Raw genomic sequence first — 23,993 nt, forward strand, 5'->3', positions numbered from 1 at the left:
CTCTCTTACTGGACCTCAATGTTGAACAATAGTTTTAAAAAATCCGTGCGGAGTGGCCGCGGGGTTTGAGGTGCCATGTCACGGATTGCGCCGCCACTCTCGCCGGAGGTTCGAGTCCCGCCTCGGGCATGGGTGTGTGTATTGTTCTTAGCATAAGTTAGTTTACGTTAGTTTAAGTAGTGTGTAAGTCTAGGGACCGATGATCTCAGAAGTTTGGTCCCTTAGGAATTCATAAACACACAAAAAACTGTTTCCTCCTGCTTTCTCTGAAGTGTGTTCTATTCTCACATTCATCAAAATATCTACTGTTTAATTTCTATGCTCACATTCATGATCAAATAATTTTTAATGTTTAGAAACGTCCTCCCCCACAACTGCCCCCCCCCCTGCCCCACCCGTTTTCCATTGGGTACGTGGCATTAAAAGTGTAATAAAATGTTACCTCTATGTTCAAGAGGAATAAATGTTACTGTTATATTCTGCTATAGAATACTGTGTGAAGTTGGGTTTCCTTTTTAAAATTAGTTCTAATGGCTTTGAGCACTATGGGACTTAACAAGTGAGGTAATCAGTCCCCTAGAACTCAGAACTACTTAAACCTAACTAACCTAAGGACATCAAATACATCCATGCCTGAGGCAGGATTCGAACCTGCGACCGTAGCAGCATCGCGGTTCCGGACTGAAGCGCCTCGGTCTCAACGGCCGGCCCTGCAATAGGATATTCCCATTTCTGCGATAGCAGCTTTACTCTCTACTTTCACTGTATTTAGTTTTAATTATCAACTATTCTGTTCATTTGATGAACAAAATTAAAATACTTTGTTTAGTTTTTATTTTGAGATACCTTGTGCAGTTCAAATGGTAGGTGCCTATGTTCACTAAGCGATGAGCTGACCTCCTTCAAAGGCTCACGCCTTGGTGTTTGCTACTCTTTACGCATGGCAGAAAGTATTTTTGGAGCAGTTTGTTACATGAGAAATTTCTAGTTGTTTCTGTGTAGTGCATGGTGACAAAATGTCCCCTTGATTCTTAAAGACGTCCACTTTCGTCTTAGTAATGTTATTTTGTCTGAAGTGACTTTATATTAACCACTGGCAAAATACCGGACTGGGCACTGTATGAGCTTTCGCCATGTGAATAATGCTACCATCTTTAAAATTTATGGTTTACTCACAAGGTTGACAGCGAGGTTCCCTTCATTATTTTCCTTTAGGTTATGACGCACCAAGTACAAGTACATCTCTCATATCTTTCTGGAAGGCAATAACAACCACTCCTTCATCGTTCGTTACGCACGCCGCCACCATGAGGATAACGCGGCAGGGCTTAGGTAAAGATATATTACTTGTGGTACGAGGAAAAATGACAGATATAAGACTTCATGTATTTTTTTCCTCGCTTCTCCCGGGGCCATAAATTGGGCGGCAGAATGGGGAAATGCGCATTTACTGCAGGTGTAAGGGGCACTGAGGGCCGGGTGTCGGGTAAGAGATTGCCTCTCGCGGGGTGAGGGCGACGGCGGCGGCCATATGTGGAACTGTTCCCCTACGTCAGCCGCGTGGCCACACCCGCCCACACGCAGGAGCGTCCTGCCGACAGCCCCGCTCTTCACCCATGTCCCAGGAGATGACCTGTTCCTTGTCTTTCTCATTACCATAATCCGTCTACTGGTTTGATGTGTCCTTACATTAATTGTATCCTGTGGCAATATTGCCCTCTTGTTTTATCAGCTACTACTAGCGTTCCTGCAGTCTGAATTACCAGGGTGTTTCCTTCCTCTGCGGCTATTAACTCCCAACTTACTTACTAATGCTTATCATTTCACGCATTCGACAAGCGACCACCCCCCTATGTAAAGGACTTACTGTGGACGTTTTTCGTCCACAATTTCATTTAAAACTTCTCCAGGTCTTACTTAATTTGCCCCATATATTCATGTTTTTAAAAATGTATTTAGGACATTTCAGATGTTTTGAGGTATTTGACTCTCACAAGATCGTTAAACTGTAATTTAACGTATGTTCGATGTCTGCCACGACCTGTGGCAATTTTAATAAAGTGAGTCACTCGGCCTGAAGAGAATCGCTGCAAAGCCGGTAAAAATGTCTGCATTTGAGTTGTTGTTCGGTTTCGCAATGACGTGGTCAAATTCCCAAAATAATTTTATTGCAATTGAATGTTTAATTTTCTTATTCACAGAACAACCAAACATGACTAAGCAGTGCAGTACTTGCTGTTGACCCCATTCCCTGACTTCGGATGCTCTCGCTCCCGACCCTGTGACGGTGAAAACCAGGAACGCTCGCTGCCTGAGAACTTAAGTTTAATTACGAGTAGCGTTCAATAAGTAATGCAACACTTCTTTTCTGAAAGCAGATTGGTTTTGTTCAGGATTCCAATACACCATATTATTCCCACTGTTTGGCTACAAAACCCTATTTTTCAACGTAATCTCCGTTCAATCCGAGGGCCTTATGCCACCCTACTGCGCAGGGAGGGTCCATATGCCCGCTTGGTACCATTCTAATAGTCGACGTTGCATCATCCACATACAGCTTCCCACGGAGTGTATCTTTCATTGGGCAAAACAGATGGATATCGAAAGGTGCTGTAGGATGGATGTGGAAGATCAGTACAATGAAGTTTTGCGAGTTCCTCTCGGGTGCGGAGAATTGAGCAGCGAGGTGTTTGATTGTGATCGGTCGATCAGCCCGAATGAGTGTGTTCGCAAGTTCCAACATTGCAGGAGTCACCGCTGCGTGCAGCCGGCCGGCAGGCGGAGGATCGGACTAGTTTGCGAGGCCTTGTTGCAAATTTCAAAGTCGCCTCGGCCAACGACTCACCTCGCGTTTGTTCACTGCCAGGTATCCCCAGACATTCTTCAAGCTCCTATGAATATCTACTATCATCTAGTTTTCTGCCAAAGGGATCTCAATGACAGCTCTCTGCATAGAACTTACCTTCGTTACAGACGACATTTTGATGGCTACGTATAGCATTGCCACATAACGGAACTTCATAAAACCCTAAGAGCTGAAGGGGGAATATTCGACGATATCCCACAACAAATTCCACATTTTTAACAGAAATTGGCCTAGAAAAAAGTCAGTTGTATTACTTATTGAAAGCCACTCGTATATGAGAAAGCTGAGGCCAAAGTGATATAGGCTAGGCGGTAAATATTTCATACAGCCTGCACCTGTTCCCTTTCGTTTGCTTTCGTTAGCAGTATTTGTCAAAGTGTTTGACTGAATTTTACAGCACGTTGGAGGGGGTTGGGTTGGGTTGTTTGGGGAAGGAGACCAGACAGCGAGGTCATCGGTCTCATCGGATTAGGGAGGGAAGTCAGGCGTGCCATTTCAAAGGAACCATCCCGGCATTTGCCTGGAGCGATTTAGGGAAATCACGGAAAACCTAAATCAGGATGGTCGGACGCGGGATTGAACCGTCGTTCTCCCGAATGCGAGTCCAGTGTCTAACCACTGCGCCACCTCGCTCGGTACAACACGTTGGCTTGCGAATTGTTGTCCACTAATATTTACAATGTTAACGCGGAAACATTACCAGACACTATAGTTCCTATATGTGTATGAAAGTAATGGAATGGAAATGGAAATGCCGTGTGGTTAGGGCCTCCCGTCGGGTAGACCGGTCGCCGGGTACAAGACTTTCGGTATGACGCCACTATGGAGACTTGCGTGTCGATGGGGATGAAATGATGATGATAAGGACAACACAACACCCAGTCCCTGAGCGGAGAAAATCTCCGACAAAGCCGGGAATCGAACCAGGACATTTAGGTATGACATTTCGTCGTGCTGACCACTCAGCTACCAGGGGCGGACAGTGATGGAATATGTCAGCATATTAACGATTAATTGGATGCTATATTGACGTGGTCAGCACACGATTCTCCCAGTCACTGTAAGATTTTTTTTTTTTTTTTTTTTACCTTGGAACCGCTACTAATCGGTCTAGTAGCTCCTCAGTTGGCGTTAAGAGGCTGAGCACAGCTCATACCAGCCCTGTCACCAAGAGAAAATACCTGACAGTACCGGCAATCGAACCCGATTCGTCCGCATGGCAGCCAGGCGTGCTGACGACGCAGCTACGGAGGCGGATGATGTCCAGAGCAGCCACAGATGAAACCGTCCGTGAGTCAAGATTGGTATCAGTCACAACATACAAATAACTGTGGCTAATATTGCTTGGGAATGCGAAGCGTTATGGTCATACCGGCGCTGTTCGAACTGAGACTAATGCCACTATTCACTGATATGATACTGGCCACGCTGATGTTGGTATTATGAACGAAATTCCTACGAATCGCTCTTATCCTACTATCATCCTCTACGGCAATTATCCGATATCCATCTCCTCTTCGAAAAGCTTGTCCTCCAAAATAGTTTATGTTTGAACATCTCGAGAAATGTAAAGAGATTCATTACATAACCCCGCACAGAGTTTTAGCCTCGCATTTACACTTTAATTCCGATACGTTGCAGAGGAAATAAGTTAACCGCCCGACTCCCATTGACTTTCAGTGCGGCTCTATTCAGATGAATTGTATCTGACTTCACCGTAACTCCATATGTTCGAGCAAAGCTGGTACATAACGCCAGCTCACAGAAATAATATGAAATTGGTATGGACCAGAAAAGCGTGCGAAATTTTACCTGAAATAAAATTCCAATTTTACTATGAATTACATGTTCTGTTCCAGCTTTTGACGCGACGTACCTAGATATTACGCAAAAATTTTCCTGGGAGGGTAACTTGTGAAGTAGTCCTATTTTAACTTGCTGGCCGCCAAATCTGGTCTTCTTCCATAACGATCCCCCTTGGTCCGAGGAATGGGAAATGATCCGATCTCATCTCCAAGGCAAAGAGTCTCACCAGTAAGACTTAGAAGTTATTGAATATTTAAGTAACGAAGCGTTTCACTTGTAACAAAAACTAGAAACATTAAAAAAGTCACATAGTTCGTCAATGTGAAGACAGCAGTACGACAAATATTTCATATTGCAATATAGCTCAAAGGAATGAAGGGAGAAAATAGCATTTTACTTTGAACAAAACAGGTATATGAGCGGTGCTGTTGGATAGAAACACATCGTGACCAGTTATTCACAAAGTGACATATCAACTCATTGGTACAACAGCAACGATATACATTTAATTCGCTGGACACTTAATAATACATTTCTTGCGCGTGGTAGGAAGACAGAAAAAGCTAGCTCTCATAATTTCAATCTGTAGTCCCACTATTTCTAGTGACGTATATTTCGTTTCTCCCCAGTTAGATTCGGTACCTCTTCATTAGTTACCCAAACCACACAACTATTTTTCAGAATTCATATGCAGCATCATATTTCAAATTTTACTATTCGCCTCCCATCTTTACTGCTAATTTTCCACGTTTCACTTATGAACACTGCTACACTTCAGGTCAATACTTTCTGAAACGACTTTTAGATGTATATTCGATTTTAATAATTGTCTCTTTCTCAAAAATGCTTTTCTTTCTACTGACAGTCTGCTTTTTACATTCATTATCCCTCCCTAGGCTATCATCACTTGTATTGCTGCCCAAAGAGTGAATCTCATCTGCTACTTTTAGTGTATCAGCTCCTAACCTACATCCATCAGCGTCGCGTGATTTATTTCGACTGCATTCTTTTACTCTTGTTTTACATTTGCTGTTATCCAATTATTATACGGTTAAAACTGATATTCAGAAATTGTATCTATCAAAGGCTACGTGGTTGGTCCTTAACTAAATAATTTCTCCTATCATGTATAAGACACAAAAATTTGTGTCAAGTAGGATGAACAAGCAAAATCAGTAGTACGACGGATAAATGTAAGACTAAGATTTATTTGGAGAATTCTAGGAAAGCTTAGATAGTGCAAGCTCAGATTAAAGTAGCCTATGAAAAGGCTCTGGTTGACTCGTTAACGGTCAATTCAGTCGGAATGAGAGCTTCATGCACGTGTTTAAGGACTTCCCATGGAAATTGGATGAGGAAACACGTTCATTTCGTCAAAACCATCCATATGTTTGAGAACAACAATGTATGAGACAAACTGTAAACGCTACTATCGATTCCACAGTCTATCCCTCGAAAGTATCGTAGAAACAGGATAAGAGAGATCACGGAGCATATTGAAGCGTGCAGATAATTATTTTTCTGTACTGGATTTTTTGGTAGAATAGAAACACTTCGAGAAATGAAAGTTCGCGTACTACATAGTTAGCCTGCTTCAAGAGTATTTATGTAGATAGCGCTACTAAACGTGTCGTTATAAATTGAGATTTTCGTCTACACAATCAGAAAGATTCAGCGCAGACACTTTAAAAAAATTTTTTAATTCGTTTCTACAGGTCGTGCCCCTTCGAAGCGGCATACCATGGGACTGAATGAAATTGATATTTGATAGAGCTATGATCACAAAAATAATAATAATAGTGTAACAGTTATCCACATAAAAAGGTTTATTAACCTGCAGTAAATAACTTAATGACACCCGGCGTTTATCTATGGCGGTTCTAAGAAAATCTATGAGAAGTAGGAAAAACAAGTATAAAGACTCTGATGAGTCGACATCTTGATTAACATATATCTACCCCGGTTGAGATAAGATATACGTTTGATATAAGGAATCAGTCTGAAAGAGAAACACAGTTTTCCAAATAAAAACGTAAGCAAAACTTCCATAGTTCGATACCTGCAAGGCTGATGTTCTAATTCATTAACGGTCTACTTCTGTACAAACGCAGGAAATACTTTACTCACAGCAATTTTGTTCGTCGGACCCATCACCACAGTCATCCTCAAAGTTGCACACGGCGTCCTCTGGGACGCAGTAGTGATTGGCACACTTGAAATGCGTCACAGCACACACGAAGGACTCTGAAATAAAAATGTTCGAAAGATTAAACAGTAATTTAACATAAATTACAAACAAACTTCATGGGCATGCAATGTCATATTGAACTGATGACAATGGCACTGTCTAAAAGCGTCACAAGATGTATCAAAAGCCTCAAAAGCGAAAATTGTTTCAATATTTATTATAATCAAAGTTAAATAGGCAATATAAATGTACGTACAAAAGGATGAGAGAAACAGAAAGAAATGATAAATGATATAATGGAAAAAGTTTGCATAAACAAACAGAGTAAGAACGCAGAAACAAAAGGCAGAACCAAAGTAAGACGGGATAAACGAGGAGGAACTGAAGATAACAAAAGGCAAAAGAAATAGAAGAAGGAAGAAAGAAGTGTAGAAGTAACAGCAGAAGATAGAAGGGAATAAGACGGATAGCGATGAAAGAGAGGAAACTAAGGTAAAGATTGCTACGTGGTGAATTGTAACGTCCTGTGTTTGAGAAGTCGATTTTTCTGTGCGAGATGTTGATAGCATTGACTGTTGTATACTCAGAAGATGTTAGCGATGTTATCTGCCGGTTGGACCTAAGGAATGAGTAGGACTGATTGTCAAAATATGTCTGTATGTGCGTCATGATGACCCTACGATCGATTGAGCTTAAGTTGAACTACTTATTCGTATTTCCGGCTAGAGAACAGATTCTTTTCGGAATGTAACCACTACACGATAAATCGACTAAAATACTGTACTGTTTGTGGAAACTGTGATGTCACAATCTAAGAAAGCAAACTAACATAAGTAACTAAATGTATTGTTTTGAAGAAGACCTGTATGAAATTGTCCTGTATTGATGACCAACATAACTACATAATAGGTCCCCTGAATTACTACAGCGGACAGTAGAGCTCTGTAACGTTATTACTGCCCTTATTAAAGCTGCACGTACAAAAGTATGGTGTTTAACATTTATTGGAAAGTGTTTAGGAAAATACGAAAGATATCTATTAAGAAAAAGATAGCGCTCTACACCAAATAATAAGTAAGTAAGCAGAAGTAGTAACTGAAATAAATAGTAACTTTGTCGTGCTAATAGGGCGTAAAATAATTAGATGTATATAGAAAGAAAGAGTAGTTAGTCATATTATGTTGATATATCCATGGGTTGATCAGAATACTCGAAACATTCATCGTTAACTAGCAACTGACTTGTTAATCTCCACACAATTGTGCTAGCCGATAGGTCGCTACTTGTCTGGTTACATCTTCAGGAGGACTCGATTGTGTGCTATCCATGCAGGTCAGAGCTTTCTATTGTAAAAGAGACGCCTACGATACAGTTACTACTAGAATTTTCTGTTGCCCACTTATTCATGCCAATCAAATTACTAATGCTTATAACAATCTGGCTAAAAACACCACTGAATTGATACTACGATTAAAGAGATAGATAGACTGGTGATAAACACATTATGACCACTGTCCTCAGTGACACTGAATGCCGTCTGCTGGCATTGCGGGCACGTGACACGGCAAGGAAACTATACAAGAGGAACGGAGACGAATTGTAAATCATTCTAACGACGATACGGGCCCCAAGTGGGGCAACTCCACTGATAGCAGCGGCTTCAACGAAGTGTAGGTCATTATGTTTCGATGCCTGGGAGCAAATATGTCGGAAACTCCGAAGTTGGTCGGCTGTTCTCCTGCTACTATCGTGAGGACTATGGAATAGGCGACAAAGCTTTGGACATCTTATCACGGAACGTGGAGGGCAGAGGTTTCCCGGCTTTGTAAAGCAGAGGATGCAGCGATCATTAGCAGATCTGTGAATTCCGGTGCAGGCACAAGTGTTTCCGACCACATTGATCGGTGCACATTGATGAACACGAGGCTCTGCCAGAGACGATCCGTACGTGTTCCCATGATGACCCAACTATACCGTCAGTTACGACTGGAATGGGCACGGAGTCACCGAGCTGGATTGTGGATGAACGGAAAACGGTCGGATGTACCGCGTTTCTTGCCACACCAGTCGATGGTCGTGTCCGTATATGCTATCATCCAAGAGAACGGCTGCTGGAAACATGCAGTGCGCCACGGACGCAGGCTGGTGGGGCAGCAACCTACGCTATGAGGAAGACCTATCTGGACTTCCTTATGACCCGTGGTAGTAATGAAAAGCGCCATGTCAACGTGAAAATACTGCGAACGGCTTGCAACTTCTTGTACCTACTGAAAATGTCATTTTCCAGCAGGATTAGTGTCGGTGATACAGCTGTTTTAAGAGCATGATAGTGAACCCATACTGATGTTTTGGCCAACAAATTCGTATGATCTTGACCTGAGGGAGCACATCTGGGACACCACAGAGCACCAGCTTCACGTCCACAAAGCACAGGCCCGCCATTTACGGGAACTGTGCTGCTTGTGCGTAGGTAACTGGTACAGATACCTCCCGAAACCTGTCAAGAACTTACTGAATTCATACTGTACCTGTTCATTTATAATTTGACATCATACAGAGCATTCAATCAGGGGCCCAAAAATGTTTGATCACATAGTGATAGAAACCACATCTGAAACAGAACAGACTGTATGTACGTCGTCAGCATCACCATCCTTGTCGTCGTCGTCGTCGTTTCGCCCTCATCGTCGTCGTGGTTCATTGATGGTATTGATATCAACAAACATTAGTGTTTTTGGCTGTACGCAACAGGCTCCTCCAACTGTCTGTTAATGTCATCTACCCAGCATCTATTAGCTCGTGGCCTTGTACTTTCTTTATCTTGTAGAATACAAAAAACTACTTCCATGCACCTTGTGCGATACACAGAATGCAGTCACATGAATGAATCACCGCCTATGTTGGACGACAACGTGCAATAACTACTCACAGAAGGCTGATGACAGCACTATCAGCGGATGGTATATGTAGAGCGTCTAGGAAGGATGTGGAAAACAGCGCAGCCTTTATGGGTAATGCGAAGTCGGAGCGATTTATCTGACGTCCAAATGAGCATCTTCAATGGCTTTCGGGCAAATGGTGGAAGCATTTCTGAAACGGCTGAGTATGTAAACAGTCCGCGTGCCGCTGTGGTTAAAGCATACCATGCATGGAAAAATAGCGCCATCCAAAATTGGTGCCGACGCAACTGTGGTGCACCAAGGGTCTAAGATTACAGCGGTCAACGACGTCTGTGGAGATGTGTACGATCGAAAATAAGTGCAGCTGTAGAGCAACTGACGGCCATATGAACCCAAGGGCTACAAAGAGCGACTCCTCAACTACCGTTCAGGCAACGTTCCTTTGTATAGGTCTCTGTAGCAGGCGCCTGGTTCATGCACCCATGCTGATTTCTGTTCATGGGTGACGAAGATGGTTCTTGCACCCCATTACCCAAGTGGAAGTCCACTGAATGTGCCCTTTTCAGATGAATCACGTTTTATGCTCCCTAGAACAGATGACCATTGGCTTGTACAGCGTGAAACGTCTGAAAGCAGACACCTATATCTACATCCATATTCCGCAAGCCACCTGACGGTGTGTGGTGGAGGGTACTTTGTGTACCTCTATCGGTTCTCCCTTCTATTCCAGCCTCTTATTGTTCGTGGAAAGGAAGTTTGTCGGTATGCCTCTGTGTGGGCTCTAAGCTCTCTGATTTTATCCTCATGGTCTCTTCGCGAGATATACGTAGGAGGGAGCAATATACTGCTTGACTCCTAGGTGAAGGTATGTTCTCGAAACTTCAACAAAAGCCCGTACCGATCTACTGAGCGACTCTCCTGCTGAGTCTTCCACTGGAGTTTATCTATCATCTCCGTAACGCTTTCACGATTACTAAATGATCTTGTAACGAAGCGCGCTGCTCTCCGTTGGATCTTCTCTATCTCTTCTATCAACCCTGTCTGGTACGGATCCCACATTGGTGAGCAATATTCAAGCAGTGGGTGAGCAATTGTACGTAACCAACTTCCTTTGTTTTCGGATTGCATTTCCTTAAGATTCTTCCTATGAATCTCAGTCTGGCATCTGCTTTACCGACAATCAACGTTATATAATAATTCCATTTTAAATCACTCCTAATGCCTACTCCCACATAATTTATGGAATTAACTGCTTCCAGTTGCTGACCTGCTATATTGTAGCTAAATGATAAAGGATCTTTTTTTCTACGTATCCGCAGCACATTACACTTGTCTACATTGAGATTCAATTGCCATTCCAAGCACCATGCGTCAATTCGCTGCAGATCCTCCTGCATTTCAGTACAATTTTCCATTGTTACAACCTCTCGATATACCACAGCATCATCCGCAAAAAGCCTCAGTGAACTTCCGATGTTATCCACAAGGTCATTTATGTATATTGTGAATAGCAACGGTCCTAAGACACTCCCATGCGGCACACCTGAAATCACTCTTACTTCGAAAGATTTCTCTCCATTGGGGATGACATACTGCGTTCTGTTATCGAGGAACTCTTCAATCCAATCACGCAATTGCCCCGATGGTCCATATGATCTTACTTTGTTCATTAAACGACTGTGGGGAACTGTATCGAACGCCTTGCGAAAGTGAAGAAACACGGCATCTACCTGGGAGCCCGTGTCTATGGCCCTATGAGTCTCGTGGACGAATAGCGCGAGCTGGGTTGCACACGATCGTCTTTTTCTAAACCCATGCTGATTCCTACAGAGTAGATTTCTAGTCTCCAGAAAAGTCATTATACTCGAACATAATACGTGTTCCAAAATTCTGCTACGGATCGACGTTAGAGATACAGGTCTATAGTTCTGCACATCTGTCCGACGTCCCTGCTTGAAAACGGGTATGACCTGTGCCCGTTTCCATTCCTTTGGAACGCTATGCTCTTCTAGAGACCAACGGTACACCGCTGCAAGAAAGGTGGCAAGTTCCTTCGCGAACTCAATGTAAAATGGAGCTGGTATCCCATCATGTCCAGCGGCCTTTCCGCTTTTGAGCGATTTTAATTGTGTCTCTATCCCTCTGTCGTCTATTTCGGTATCTACCATTTTGTCATCTAGAGAAGGAACTACAGTGCAGTCTTCCTCTGTGAAACAGCTTTGGAAAAAGACCTGGTAGCAGGTGGGATTATTTGGGTCTATACTCCCTTAACCATCAAACTCCCCTGATTTAAACTCAACTGAAAATCTACTGGACCCCCTCGATCGGGCTGTACGCGCCATGGATCCTCTGCCGAGAAACCTGGTGCAGCTGGCCACGGTAATGGAGTAGGCATGGCTTCACATCCCTGTAGGTACCTTGCAGAGCCTATTCACTCTCTTCCTGTCGGCCTCACTTTGTAAAATGTGGTTACTGAGGCTTTTGGCAGATGGCCACATTACTGTGACTGGACAGTGTGTTTTCGTGGGCAATATCCCACTAGCTTACATTACATCTTCATTATCACCATCTTTCACTCGAGTCTGTTCCTCGATAAATTTGCTTATATTCTTGTTCCTCCTAGATTTTAAAATTGCATTCGTATTAAAACTCAGAATCTCACTGTCATAAGCCAGAACTGAAGGTAAACATAGCGTCTGCAGTCACATCGAGATGTCATAGTTGAAAACCACTTTTAATTTATTAAAATAACTACTCCTTAACTTCAATTCGTTTGCTGTCATTGTCATCAACAGTGATAAACAGAAACAATCATAAATTCTATATGTAATTACATCATTAATTAATACAGTTCCTTCCTTATTTGGTGATTGTATATTACGAGGACTAGTCAGAAAATAAGATCCGATCTATAGCGAAATCAAAACGACACTGAAAATCCGATGAAACTTTGCACAGGAGTGTTAGGCAGTGTCTCTAGTATGCCCGTGGATCGCGTCACGTCGCTCTTTTCAGTTTTGAGCACACAGTGAGCACGTAAAGATGCCTAGAAAAGAGAGTCTCCCGCCAAGTGTGAGGGTCTGGTGAGAGATTTCGCCTGAAGCTATTCAGCCCACATAACGTGACTGTCATGCATTTCATTCTTCATGACAATTCTCGCCCGCAGTCTGCAGGGGCAATGAAGATGCTCCTGCAACGTTTTCGATGGGAAGTATTTGATTACCAACGATACAGCCAGTAATTGGTTCTCACTGAGTTTCGCTTCTGCTCACATGAACGGCTGGCTATAAAGACAACACTTTGACACTCGCGTAGAGATTAGGTGGAAAGAACAGGCGGCTGCCTTCTATGCCGAGGGCATTGGAAAGATGGTAGAGCGCTACGACAAATGTTTAAGTCTGACCGGCGGTTATTTAGAGAAATAGATGGAAGATTTAGCTAATTGTTTCAAATAAAACATTTTTGAATTGCACAGTGGTTCCCATTTCCCGACCGATCGAACCTTACTTACCGAATAGCCGCCGTATTTTAACCTTACAATAAGGCCTACTATTCAACTTCCTATGTTAAGTATTTCCATCAATTGAAGTTTATTTTTATTATAGGAGGAAGCACCGTGTCGCCAAAAGGTGGTTACGACACCAGGAACACTTTTGATTTATTCGTTTCTCCATTTAAAATTTCTTAAAAAAAAAGGGTTCAAATGGCTCTGAGCACTATGGGACTTAACATCTGAGGTCATCAGTCCCCTAGATCTTAGAACTACTTAAACCTAACTAACCTAAGGACACCACACACATCCATGCCCGAGGCAGGATTCGAGCCTGCGACCGTAGCGGTCGCGCGGTTCCAGACTTAAAATTTCTTAAAACAATTCTTAGCCGATCTAGAAAAAGAGGACTTTGTTAAACTATTATCTGAAGCAACTATGCTGGCACTGCCGGTAACTTGATCTACAAGCATTTTTTTTTTTTTTTGTCTAGATCAATTACATATTTGTATGAAACTCAATCGCAGAGTCTTTGTAGATCAACAAATGCTAAAATAAGACGGTTTGCCTTTTAATTTGCACGATTTTTTTCAATAACTGCGACTGATTCATGATGGATCTGTATAGAATGCATATTTTTGCTCTTTTATAACTTAATTAAACTCATGATGATATAAAAATCTGCTAATTATCTATTTGAGTGGTGAATAGCATCTTCTCTCTCTCTCTCTCTCTCTTTCTCTCTCTCTCTCTCTCTCTCTCTCTCTCCCCACACACACACATCTTTTTAAAATATTTCTATCATGACACCTCACATTTAGCAGCTCTGACTCATATCTTGTCACGCAGTTAAGCAAAAGATGTGGCATCCAGTATATACATAATAAACCCGTTAACAATCTCTATGCAGATGTTTGTGTGGTTAGAGAGAGACCTTTGACGAAAGTTGAAAAATTGAGGTATCTTAATCTTTCCTTACAATGAAAGAGGGAACTTATTGTTGAAGTTCTCTGAATTTCTTCTTTTCAGTAGTATATTTCCATTACTATGAAAATAATAGCCTTACAAAGTATCAAGTAGACACACTTTTGTTAACGTAACAGAAATGAAAAGCTCAGGAGTATCTGCGTTAATCAAACATAAGTTAATGGCCTCTCTTCATACGAACTGACGTTTATTATTCACTGCTGGTGGTCATTGCTTGTTTAGGGTGTAAAACTGCACGGCTAATAGCACGTTGACTACTGACGGCCAGCAGAGAAAACTGGAATTAGAGTAGTAATTACATTCAAATCGTCATTCTTTAGCAGGAACGGTGTATTGTCCAAACAGTTAGGGATTAGTTGGAAAAAACTGACAACGAAAATTAGTTTGCGGCTGTGCATCCAGTACAAATGAAAAGAAATCCTGGTCTGTAGTTGACAGCGGAATTACGTCAAACGGCGAACAAACAGAAGATTAAACGTTAGTCAGAAGCCTGAATTCTCGCTGATTGCCGGATATTGTGGAACAAGGTAAAATAAAATGCGCCCAGTTAGTTAATACAAAATCACTTTTTTTCAGCCGGGGGAAGCGAAATCGGCCGCATTCCTCTTCAGAAATAATTGCTCAATTTGATAGTCGGAGAGGCACAGTGAACATCGCTTTTTAATTCGTCGCAGATTAATTCTATGCCCCTCTTACTGGTTCTATATACACGTGTATCGAGCGAGGCTGCGCAGCGGTTCATGCACACCGATTCCGTAAGTGGGGGGTACAAATCCTTTTCTCCGCTGCCATTTAGATTTTTCTTGATTTCTCTGTGCCTACCGAGGCAGATGACAAAGTTTCTTTGAAATGGATGCGGGCGATTTACGGCATCTTCCGTGAGAGACCGCCTTCCTCGTCGGCTGGCCATTAAAACACATATTCATTCCTTGAAAAGCTCGTGTTTGCTGATACTATCAGCAAAGCAGTTATGAAAACCTTCAAGCGATAAAATTTAAGATACCGAACCTGTATCTCTGTTACTGATATGTTTTGCAGTTTTCATTTTATGATTATCGCCGAAGGAAGTTTAATACATCCCTTTCCCAGCAACAATTGTTCTCAATTGTAGGTATTGAAGGTCGTTCAGATTTCGTAGATGTCACTAAAGGCATGAGTTAAATTTTCGTGTTTACGGAATTTACAAATCGTTATTATTGCAGCGTATTTAATGTAATGACATATTCCTTGATTTTACAGCTTGGTATTACACTACTGGCCATTAAAATTGCTACACCACGAACATGACGTGCTACAGACGCCAAATTTAAAATGGTTCAAATGGCTCTGAGCACTATACGACTTAACTACTGTGGTCATCAGTCCCCTAGAACTTAGAACTACTTAAACCTAACTAACCTAAGGACATTACACACATCCATGCCCGAGGCGACATCGCGGTGAATGCACATTGGAAGCGTGTATTCGTCACCGCCACACTGGCATATCACCCGGCGTGATGGTATGGGGTGCCATTGGCCACGTCTCTGTCACCTCTTGTTCGCATTGACGGCACTTTGAACAGTGGACGTTACATTTCAGATGCGTTACGACCCGTGGCTCTACCCTTAATTCGTTCCCTGCGAAATCCTACATTTCAACAGGATAATGCACGACCGCATGTTGCAGGTCCTGTACGGGCCTTTCTGTATGCAGAAAATGTTCGACTGCTGCCCTGGCCAGCACATTCTCCAGCTCTCTCACCAACTGAAAACGTCTGGTCAATGGTGGCGGAGCAACTGGCTCGTCACAATACGCCACTCACTACTCTTGATGAACTGCGGTATCGTGTTGAAGCTGCATGGGCAGCTGTATCTGTACACGCCATCTAAGCTCTGTTTGACTCAGTGCCCAGGCGTATCAAGGCCGTTATTACGGCAAGAGGTGGTTGTTCTGGGTACTGATTTCTCAGGATCTATGCACCCAAATTGCTTGAAAATGCAATCACATGTCAATTCTAGTATAATATATTTGTTCAATGAATACCCGTTTATCATCCGTATTTCTTCACGGTGTAGCAATTTTAATGGCCAGTAGTGTAAAAGGAATGTTTTACATATGCGTAAAGATCAGCGTCTAATAGTAACTGCACGACTGAAGTGAGATGTCAGGTTAAATAATTGTTAATCAGACAATTAAATTAGACAATGACAGCAGTACGTCGTACCTGAAAATATGTTGTGTCAGAATTTCATTGGGGCTGCTCATAGTTTCTTTACTGATATATTAATAACGTCTCGTACATTCCGCCTTCCAACCAATAATATCTTTTCCTCTAACTCTGAGTTAAATAATGATCTGAACTGTGTGTCAAAGGCTTGAAGCTTAATGCGAATAAATATCACATAAAGCGTATTTTGCGCTCCATCCGGAGTGTTGAATGTATAACTCAAAGCAACCCAGCAACGTAACCCTGACATTTTCAAGACACAATCGAAACGAGAGTCTTTCGGTTTCCTTGTTGGCATTGCGAGAGCTTTAAAATGTCATACACAGTAATCTCTCTTTACACCTGGTCCTTGGAAGGTACAGGGTTTTCATTTGTGGACACATAAGGCTGTAGTCGTAGGCGTTGTCCGGCGTCTTACCTCTACGTCATTTTAACGAATCAGATACAGTTCGACAGCATAGCTCCTGATATTCTTGTGTAGGTAGCCGAAAAATTGAGCATTTGGTTTGCCGAATATGTTAACTGCCTACCAGAACGAAGGAAAATTTTTCGATACAAAGAACGCAACATTAATTGTGCTTAACGCAGATTTCAGTTATACCTTAACTGACGACCTTCGATATACGGAAAAGTAAAAAGTAGAGGAGAAGATGAGAAAAGTGATAGTACTGCACGAGTTAAAAGGTATCTGATTGATCCACAGCAGACTTGTAAGCAAAATATTGCTTCTCCTTCTTTTTTTTCTACTCTTCTATACTCTTTTTTATTTCTACCAATAACATCCTCAGACATGAATGTACACAAGCTAAAATTAAGGTTAGACTATGTGGAAGTGTATTAAGGCATGGGCGACTGCTTCGAATGCAGAATATCACTGATTATATTTACGACTCGTAAATTATGATTTATATAATTCCTTGTTGCAGAAAGAAAATTATAGTCACCAATAGCAACCTTGTTTCTCTAGTGTCTCATGTCTACAGAGTATAACTGCTTTACACCAATACAAATGGCCACATAAAACGTTTCCTTCAGTGTCTCCATACTTCAGTTTGTTGACAGTGAGTTCGCAATGAAATCGAAACTGCGTGGAGAAAATCCGCCATCGACAGCCAGTAAAGCAAATGTGTGCAGTATTCAGATATTTTATAGTGCTGTAACTCCTTTTTTAATAACTCTTAATGTATTTCTGTTTATGTAAAACGTATCCTCCATTAAGAGCAATGGGCATGACGGAACGTCTCAAGTAAATCTAGTATACCTTGACGATGGAGCTCCCCTTCCGAAATACCCAATGAAAATAAGAATCTCAAACAACAAAATTCAGACATTCGAAATATTTTCATCCACAAATATATTACTTTATGACATCTTGTGTGTCGCATTTCGTTAAAAAATGTGAATATCACCTATTCAGCGGACAGAGATTTTAAACTTGTTTCTGGTCGAAAATGCTTTGATGTACTACTTGTTCACATATTCTTTTGCGTTAAGTCACTCCCACGGATTAATGGAAATTTTGTAATGTTATGAAACAAGTAATAAGTCAATAACTGAGTATAAATTGTAAGTATGTGTAAAACCTAGCACCGCACACAAAGAGTGCACGTTTTGAGAGTATTATCTTATCAGTAATCTAAACTCTTTTGTATGTCTTTTAACACGATTATAAGCAAGCGAAATACTAGTCAACGTTTGGACGCAAACCAATGATAAATAGAGAAGCAGGAGCAATTTCTTTAGGAAGTTGTAGGCACTTATTATTTATTTCCCCATGTCCGTCGCTATGAACGTTATTAAATTATTATTGCTACTGAAAACAAAATTGTAGTTGGAGGATGTTCTGTAAGTAATTTGATTCGAAACTTGTTGGGAGCTTTAAAATTGCTGATCTTACAGACAGTGAAGCAACGGTAGTGTAATTCCTTGAAGCTATCACGCCTCATAGTGCAGTCATGATTCTATGAGAATCCTGGCAACCGACCTGTGCAACCAGTGATAGTACGGGTTTATATTCCGTTACAGCGTCTAGTCTCCTTATTAGTTTATAGATGCTGACTAACTATCACTGACTTAGGCTTATAAGTAACGATGTACAGTCCATTGTTGGCTTCATTTATCGTGCCTGTAGTGGTATAATCACAGACAAAATGCACGAAGTTACAGTGCCAAGGCTTTTGTGATAGTCCTGTCAGCAAAACTGAAGAGTTTCAGTAAGCAAGTTGACAGCGTGAATCACACCCTCTATATTTTTTCATCGATGAGTGGACGCGATATTCACTTTCGAAAGTCGCCAGCAGCTATTGTGATGGTGTTATGGGCAAGGTTGAACAGGCAGCATAGGACGGGTGGCGTGCTTGCGAACTACGAGCAGCACTGTCGCTTGAGACTCCAAGTTCGCGCGGTTTTGCTTTATCCGAAGATGTGTTTCGCTATTGTCTGTGCTTATTTTGTGAGTGTATTTATGGTGTGGCGAGTGAACGTTGAAGAGTTGAAGTCTGTGGTAAATAAGTGGTGTTTAGGGTATAGTTACTGGTTTTTGAAGAAGGATAAAAAAATGCCGTCTTGTTTCGTTCCAGCGTGCAGATCTGGCTACTGAGAAACTAAAGGTAAACATTTTCTCAGGCCTCCAAACTCGGATGGAGTTGAAGTCTTCCAAGACTGCCCGGAAACTATCAAAACTAGCTAAAAACTGATGCTTACTGAGGTAAGTTAATTAAATCTATCTACCTTTCATACGATTACATAAATTTTATGAATGAATAAGTTCGTGTGCAGCGTTTGGCGCAATAACATGTATTTCCGTGGGTCACAAGCGGAGCAACTGACATCTCGCGGCGGAACCTATGAACTAGCGGAGAGGGCACACTTTTTCTTCTACTCGCTATGGTGGATGTTGAATCTAATAAGCAATTTTGTTGGACGTTAGCACACATGGAACATCATCCTACTATGTAAGTCCTTCAATGATTGTTAGTATGTGTTCCGGAACTTATGACATTTACATCTACATCTACATACATACTACGCAATCCACCATACGGTGCGTGGCGGAGGGTACCTCGTATCACAACTAGCATCTTCTCTCCCTGTTCCACTCCCAAACAGAACGAGGGAATAATGACTGCCTATATGCCCCTGTACCAGCTCTAATCTCTTCACTTCATTTTATTATAGCTCATTAAAGTGTATCACAATAATTAAGAGTAAGATTAAATTTTTGTTTAGTGACCATCAATTTGTATAATATTTGAATATGATTATCAAGTTCAGGCATGGATTATTTATTCAATATGTTGTTCTGTATACGAAGGAGGTTAGCACTACCAAACTTCTTTCGTCATTTCTACGAGCTTAGTCGTCATATCACAACGAAATTAGGCACGTCAGATGTCAGATGACCAGCAACTTGGAGTGCGATTCGAGAGACTGGCTTACGAGAGGCTTTCAGGAAGCAATGCATCACTTCTATTCTAGAGACAGGCTTACCTGGGGCTTTCAAGAAGTAGCGCAACACATTTTTTCTGAAAGCAAGTTGGTTTTATTCAGGATTCCAATACGCCATATTATTTCCCATCATTTTGGCTGCAAAAGCCTATTTTTCAATATAATCTCCATGCATTGAGATGGCCTGACGCCATTTTGCTTGGGCGGCCTGTATTGTCGCAAGGCATCATTCAACTGGGCCATGTCGGAGCCAACGTCTTGCTGCATCAATAATCTCCCTGTCATTCACCTACTGCTTCCCATAGAGTGCATTCTTCGTTGAGGCAAACAGATGGAAGTCGTAAGATGCGAAGGCTGCAGGTTGAACGACGAACAGCAGTCCAGTGAAGTTTTGTGAGCTCCTCTCGGGTGCGTAGACTTGTGTGAAGACGTGTTGTCTTGGACAAAGAGAAGTTCGTTTGCATATTTGTGGAGACGAACACTCTGAAGTCGTTTCTTGAATTTACTCATGGTGGAACAATACACTTCCGAGTTGATTGTTGCTCAATGAGGGTGGACGTCAAACAGAATGACGCCTTCAGAGTTCCACAAGACCGTAGCCATGACATTATGGGCTGAGGGTGCGGCTTTGATCTTCTCCATCGGAGAAGAGGTGATATAATGTCACTGAAAGGATTGCCGTTTTGCTTCCCGTCCGAAGTGATGAAGCCTTGCTTCATCCCTTGAGACGATGTTCGACAAAAATTGTCACGAGCAGCCTGCTAACGCGCAAGCAATTCCGCACAGATGGTCCTTCGTTGCTCTTTATGGTCCCAGCCTGCACACACGAGTACCCCTGTCTGGTGGAAGGATGTGTCAGCACTACCAACAGAGATTCCCAGTTATGCAACGAGTTGTTTGATTGTGTTCCGGCGATCACCTCGAACGAGAATGTCCGCGCGTTCCAATGTTGCAGGAGTCACAGGTGTGTGCTGCCAGCCGACACGCAGGAGATCGGACAAGTTTGCGCGAATTTGTTGCAGTGATAATAGACACCGCGCCCAACGATTCACCGTGCTTTTGTCCACCATGAGCTTTGCGATGCTCTGATTTTCCGGCAAAGGAAACTCAAGAACTGCTCTCTGCTTTAAACACATCTCCGTTGCAGATGCCATTTTTAAGGTTACTATAACACTGCTGGCCGAGCGGTTCTAGGCGCTTAGTCCGGAACCGCGCGACTGCTTCGATCGCACGTTCGAATCCTGCCTCGGGTATGGATGTGTGTGCTGTCCTTAGGTTAGTTAGGTTTAAGTGGTTCTAAGTTCTAGGGGACTGATGATCTCAGATGTTAAGTCCCATAGTGCGCAGAGCCATTTGAACCATATACCACAGCCACCTATCGGATTTTCATGAAATTATAGGGGCTGAAGCGGGAATATTGCATGACGTCACACAGTAAACACCACATTTTTTCAATCGAAACTGGCGGAGAAAAAATGTGTTGCATTACGTATTGAATTCCCCTCGTAAATACATCCTGAAGAGGTTGCGGTTCGATCTGTCAGGTCTTAGGAGCCGGTGCCTAGAGCCAATTGCTACTGGTCGAATGTACCGCCCAGGAATTGCAGCTGTCAAGAGTGCAGCAGGTATTCTGAAGGATTACTGCCATTCGATTTTCTTCGGGGAATATCCATGCGGAAACAGAGTAAAGGCGTTGCCCGGAGAAGCGGGAGCCGGGACTGGTCGCAACTGCTTTCGCGGCTTCGCAGTGGTAGACATCTAACGAGTAGAGACACAGAAAAGTTAATGGTACCTTCTAAAATAGCAAAACAAGAAGAGGATGCACATACAGAGATTCACTCAGTGAAATAATTTGTTAATTGGAGGAGTTGAAGGGTGTAACTTTCCCTTCCTAGGTAAAATAACAATTTGCAAAGCTATATACCAATAAGACAGTCTTATCTGAGTAAGCTTGAGCAATGCTAACGATGACAGAAATACGTATATATAATACAATTTGAATGAAAGCCAGAGAATTGATACTGATGATTAGTAGCTAATTAAAGTGAACCCGAACCTGCATTTAAAAACAACCGTTACCACGGTAGCTTGTGGAACGATAAGAGAATAGCAATGTTTAGGTATACTATTTGCCTTACATTTAAGTAAATAATTAAGAGACTATAATTTTTTCAGATTGAACCCTGCTATAGGCAAATTACTCCTATACGAAGTGCCTCAGCTGGAAACTAATAAGAATACTACAGAAAAGGTAGTAAATTTAAATGTGACACGTATGGCGGAAACGAAGTGTAGTGTGTTATTTACTAATGAAAAACTCCGTATGTGACGAGCTATAGTTTTTGTCACGTAATTCACCGGATATCTTAATGGAAATGTCACATTGTCAGATACCCTTTGAATCTGCCCATGGGTGTGTGAGGACTGCAAATATCAGAACCAAATTTCATTATGTGTAAATTTGGTTTAGTAAATGGTCGAAATGGCTCTAAGCTCTATGGGACTTAACTTCTAAGGTCATCAGTGCCATAGAACTTAGAACTACTTAAACCTAACTAACGTAAGGACATTACAAACATCCATGCCCGAGGCAGGATTCGAACCTGCGACCGTAGCGGTCGCGCGGTTCCAGACTGTAGCGCCCTAGAACCTCTCGGGCACCCTGGCCGGCTTGGTTTAGTAAATCTTAGAATTTATGTTTGAAGTTGTCTATAAATTGCGTGTCATTTGCTCGCTGTCGATCTTCCACTGTAGAATCCAGCTAATTCATGAAAACTGTTTTATAAATTGTGGTTACGGGTCACGTATTTTCCTCCAGATCCGCATGGCCGATAGAACAGAATCTGCCAGATGCAGCATTCCCAGCACTCTTGAATATATAGCACTATTTAGTCTCTGTCTGGTCTCAAGCTCAATTTCCTACAACACTGAATTAAATGGACCCGATTTCTTTGCCTCTTCAGCTGCAGGCTGTTTAAAAGTTTTCCGTGCTGGTTCCGGCTGGCGGGGACGGCTGGGAGATTAACGGCCTGCCCTGCTTCCCATGCAGGCCACCGCACGACAGTCTTCACACGGCCCACGCAGTCGGCACAACACATACGAGACTGCAGCTATGGCGGAGATGCCGCTCGATGGAGGAAACGCAACGCAGGAGTAGCGGGCGTCCTGCATACAGTGGGAATGAGGGCTAATTGTAGGAAGCACTTCATGGAACGCAATGGTGCGTTACGGGATGTGTTACCTTCATTTACAACTTTACTTTTGAATACCCACAAATGTTCTGTACAAAGGAACAGCAGCTGAGTACTGGGTACAGCACTTCTGTCGTGCGGAACCTTTTTGCACTGGTTCTCGTGGAAATAATGGAAGTATTTCCATCTCTTGATGTACTCCGTCCCATTTCATTTCTTTGCACTGAATGTAGTTACGCAGATTTCCAAATATAAGAGAATAACAGCAGCTGATCGAGAACAATGGCACCAAGATAAAGTGAAGAATATATTGTCTATGAGCATCAAAATATTTTGTGTAATTTTTTGTTATTTCAATTAATAATTTCTACATGTAATTGTATTATAGCAGCTGAGAGAGAAAGATGGCAACCAAGATAAAGTGAATAATATATTGTCTGTGAGTATCACAAGATTTCATGTATTTTTGTTGAGAAATAACATTCAAAAATATACAACTAGCACTCTTCTGGAACGTGTTACTAGCTAGCCAGTGGCATGTGTCACATTTTTAAAGCAAACAAAATCCAACATAAAATTTTCACATTCAAATGTTAAACACAATGACATAGATAAATATATTAATAATAAATTCCGTACACTGGTTTTCTTCCAAGGAACATATATTTTGTTATATAACTATTGCCTAATCTTCGAAATTACCTGAGGAAAATAAAGTAAAAATACGAGGGTCGTTTGATAAGTCTGGTAATTTCCATGAAAGAATGAAACATTATTGTGTCGCCTTCATGGTTGGTAGCCTGATTATTCCAAGGATGGCATAAGTAACTTCAACAATGTGCAGCATACTGCTCACTGTTGACAGCCGTCTGAATTGGTAAGTGTGTCGACCGCGACTGAAAATGAGTA

General features: G+C 42.0%; 1 protein-coding gene across 1 annotated transcript in view; it reads right to left on the minus strand.

Annotated features, from left to right (window-relative positions):
- Nucleotides 1-23,993, minus strand: part of LOC124594160 (G-protein coupled receptor GRL101-like) — a 356,496-nt gene that overhangs the window by 317,030 nt on the left and 15,473 nt on the right. The window contains exon 3 of the mRNA XM_047132516.1: nucleotides 6,800-6,916. Within this exon, the coding sequence (XP_046988472.1) occupies nucleotides 6,800-6,916 (117 nt within the window). The remainder of the gene's footprint in view (nucleotides 1-6,799; nucleotides 6,917-23,993) is intronic.

This window comes from Schistocerca americana, chromosome 2 (assembly GCF_021461395.2).
Source record: "Schistocerca americana isolate TAMUIC-IGC-003095 chromosome 2, iqSchAmer2.1, whole genome shotgun sequence".
NCBI lineage: Eukaryota > Metazoa > Arthropoda > Insecta > Orthoptera > Acrididae > Schistocerca > Schistocerca americana.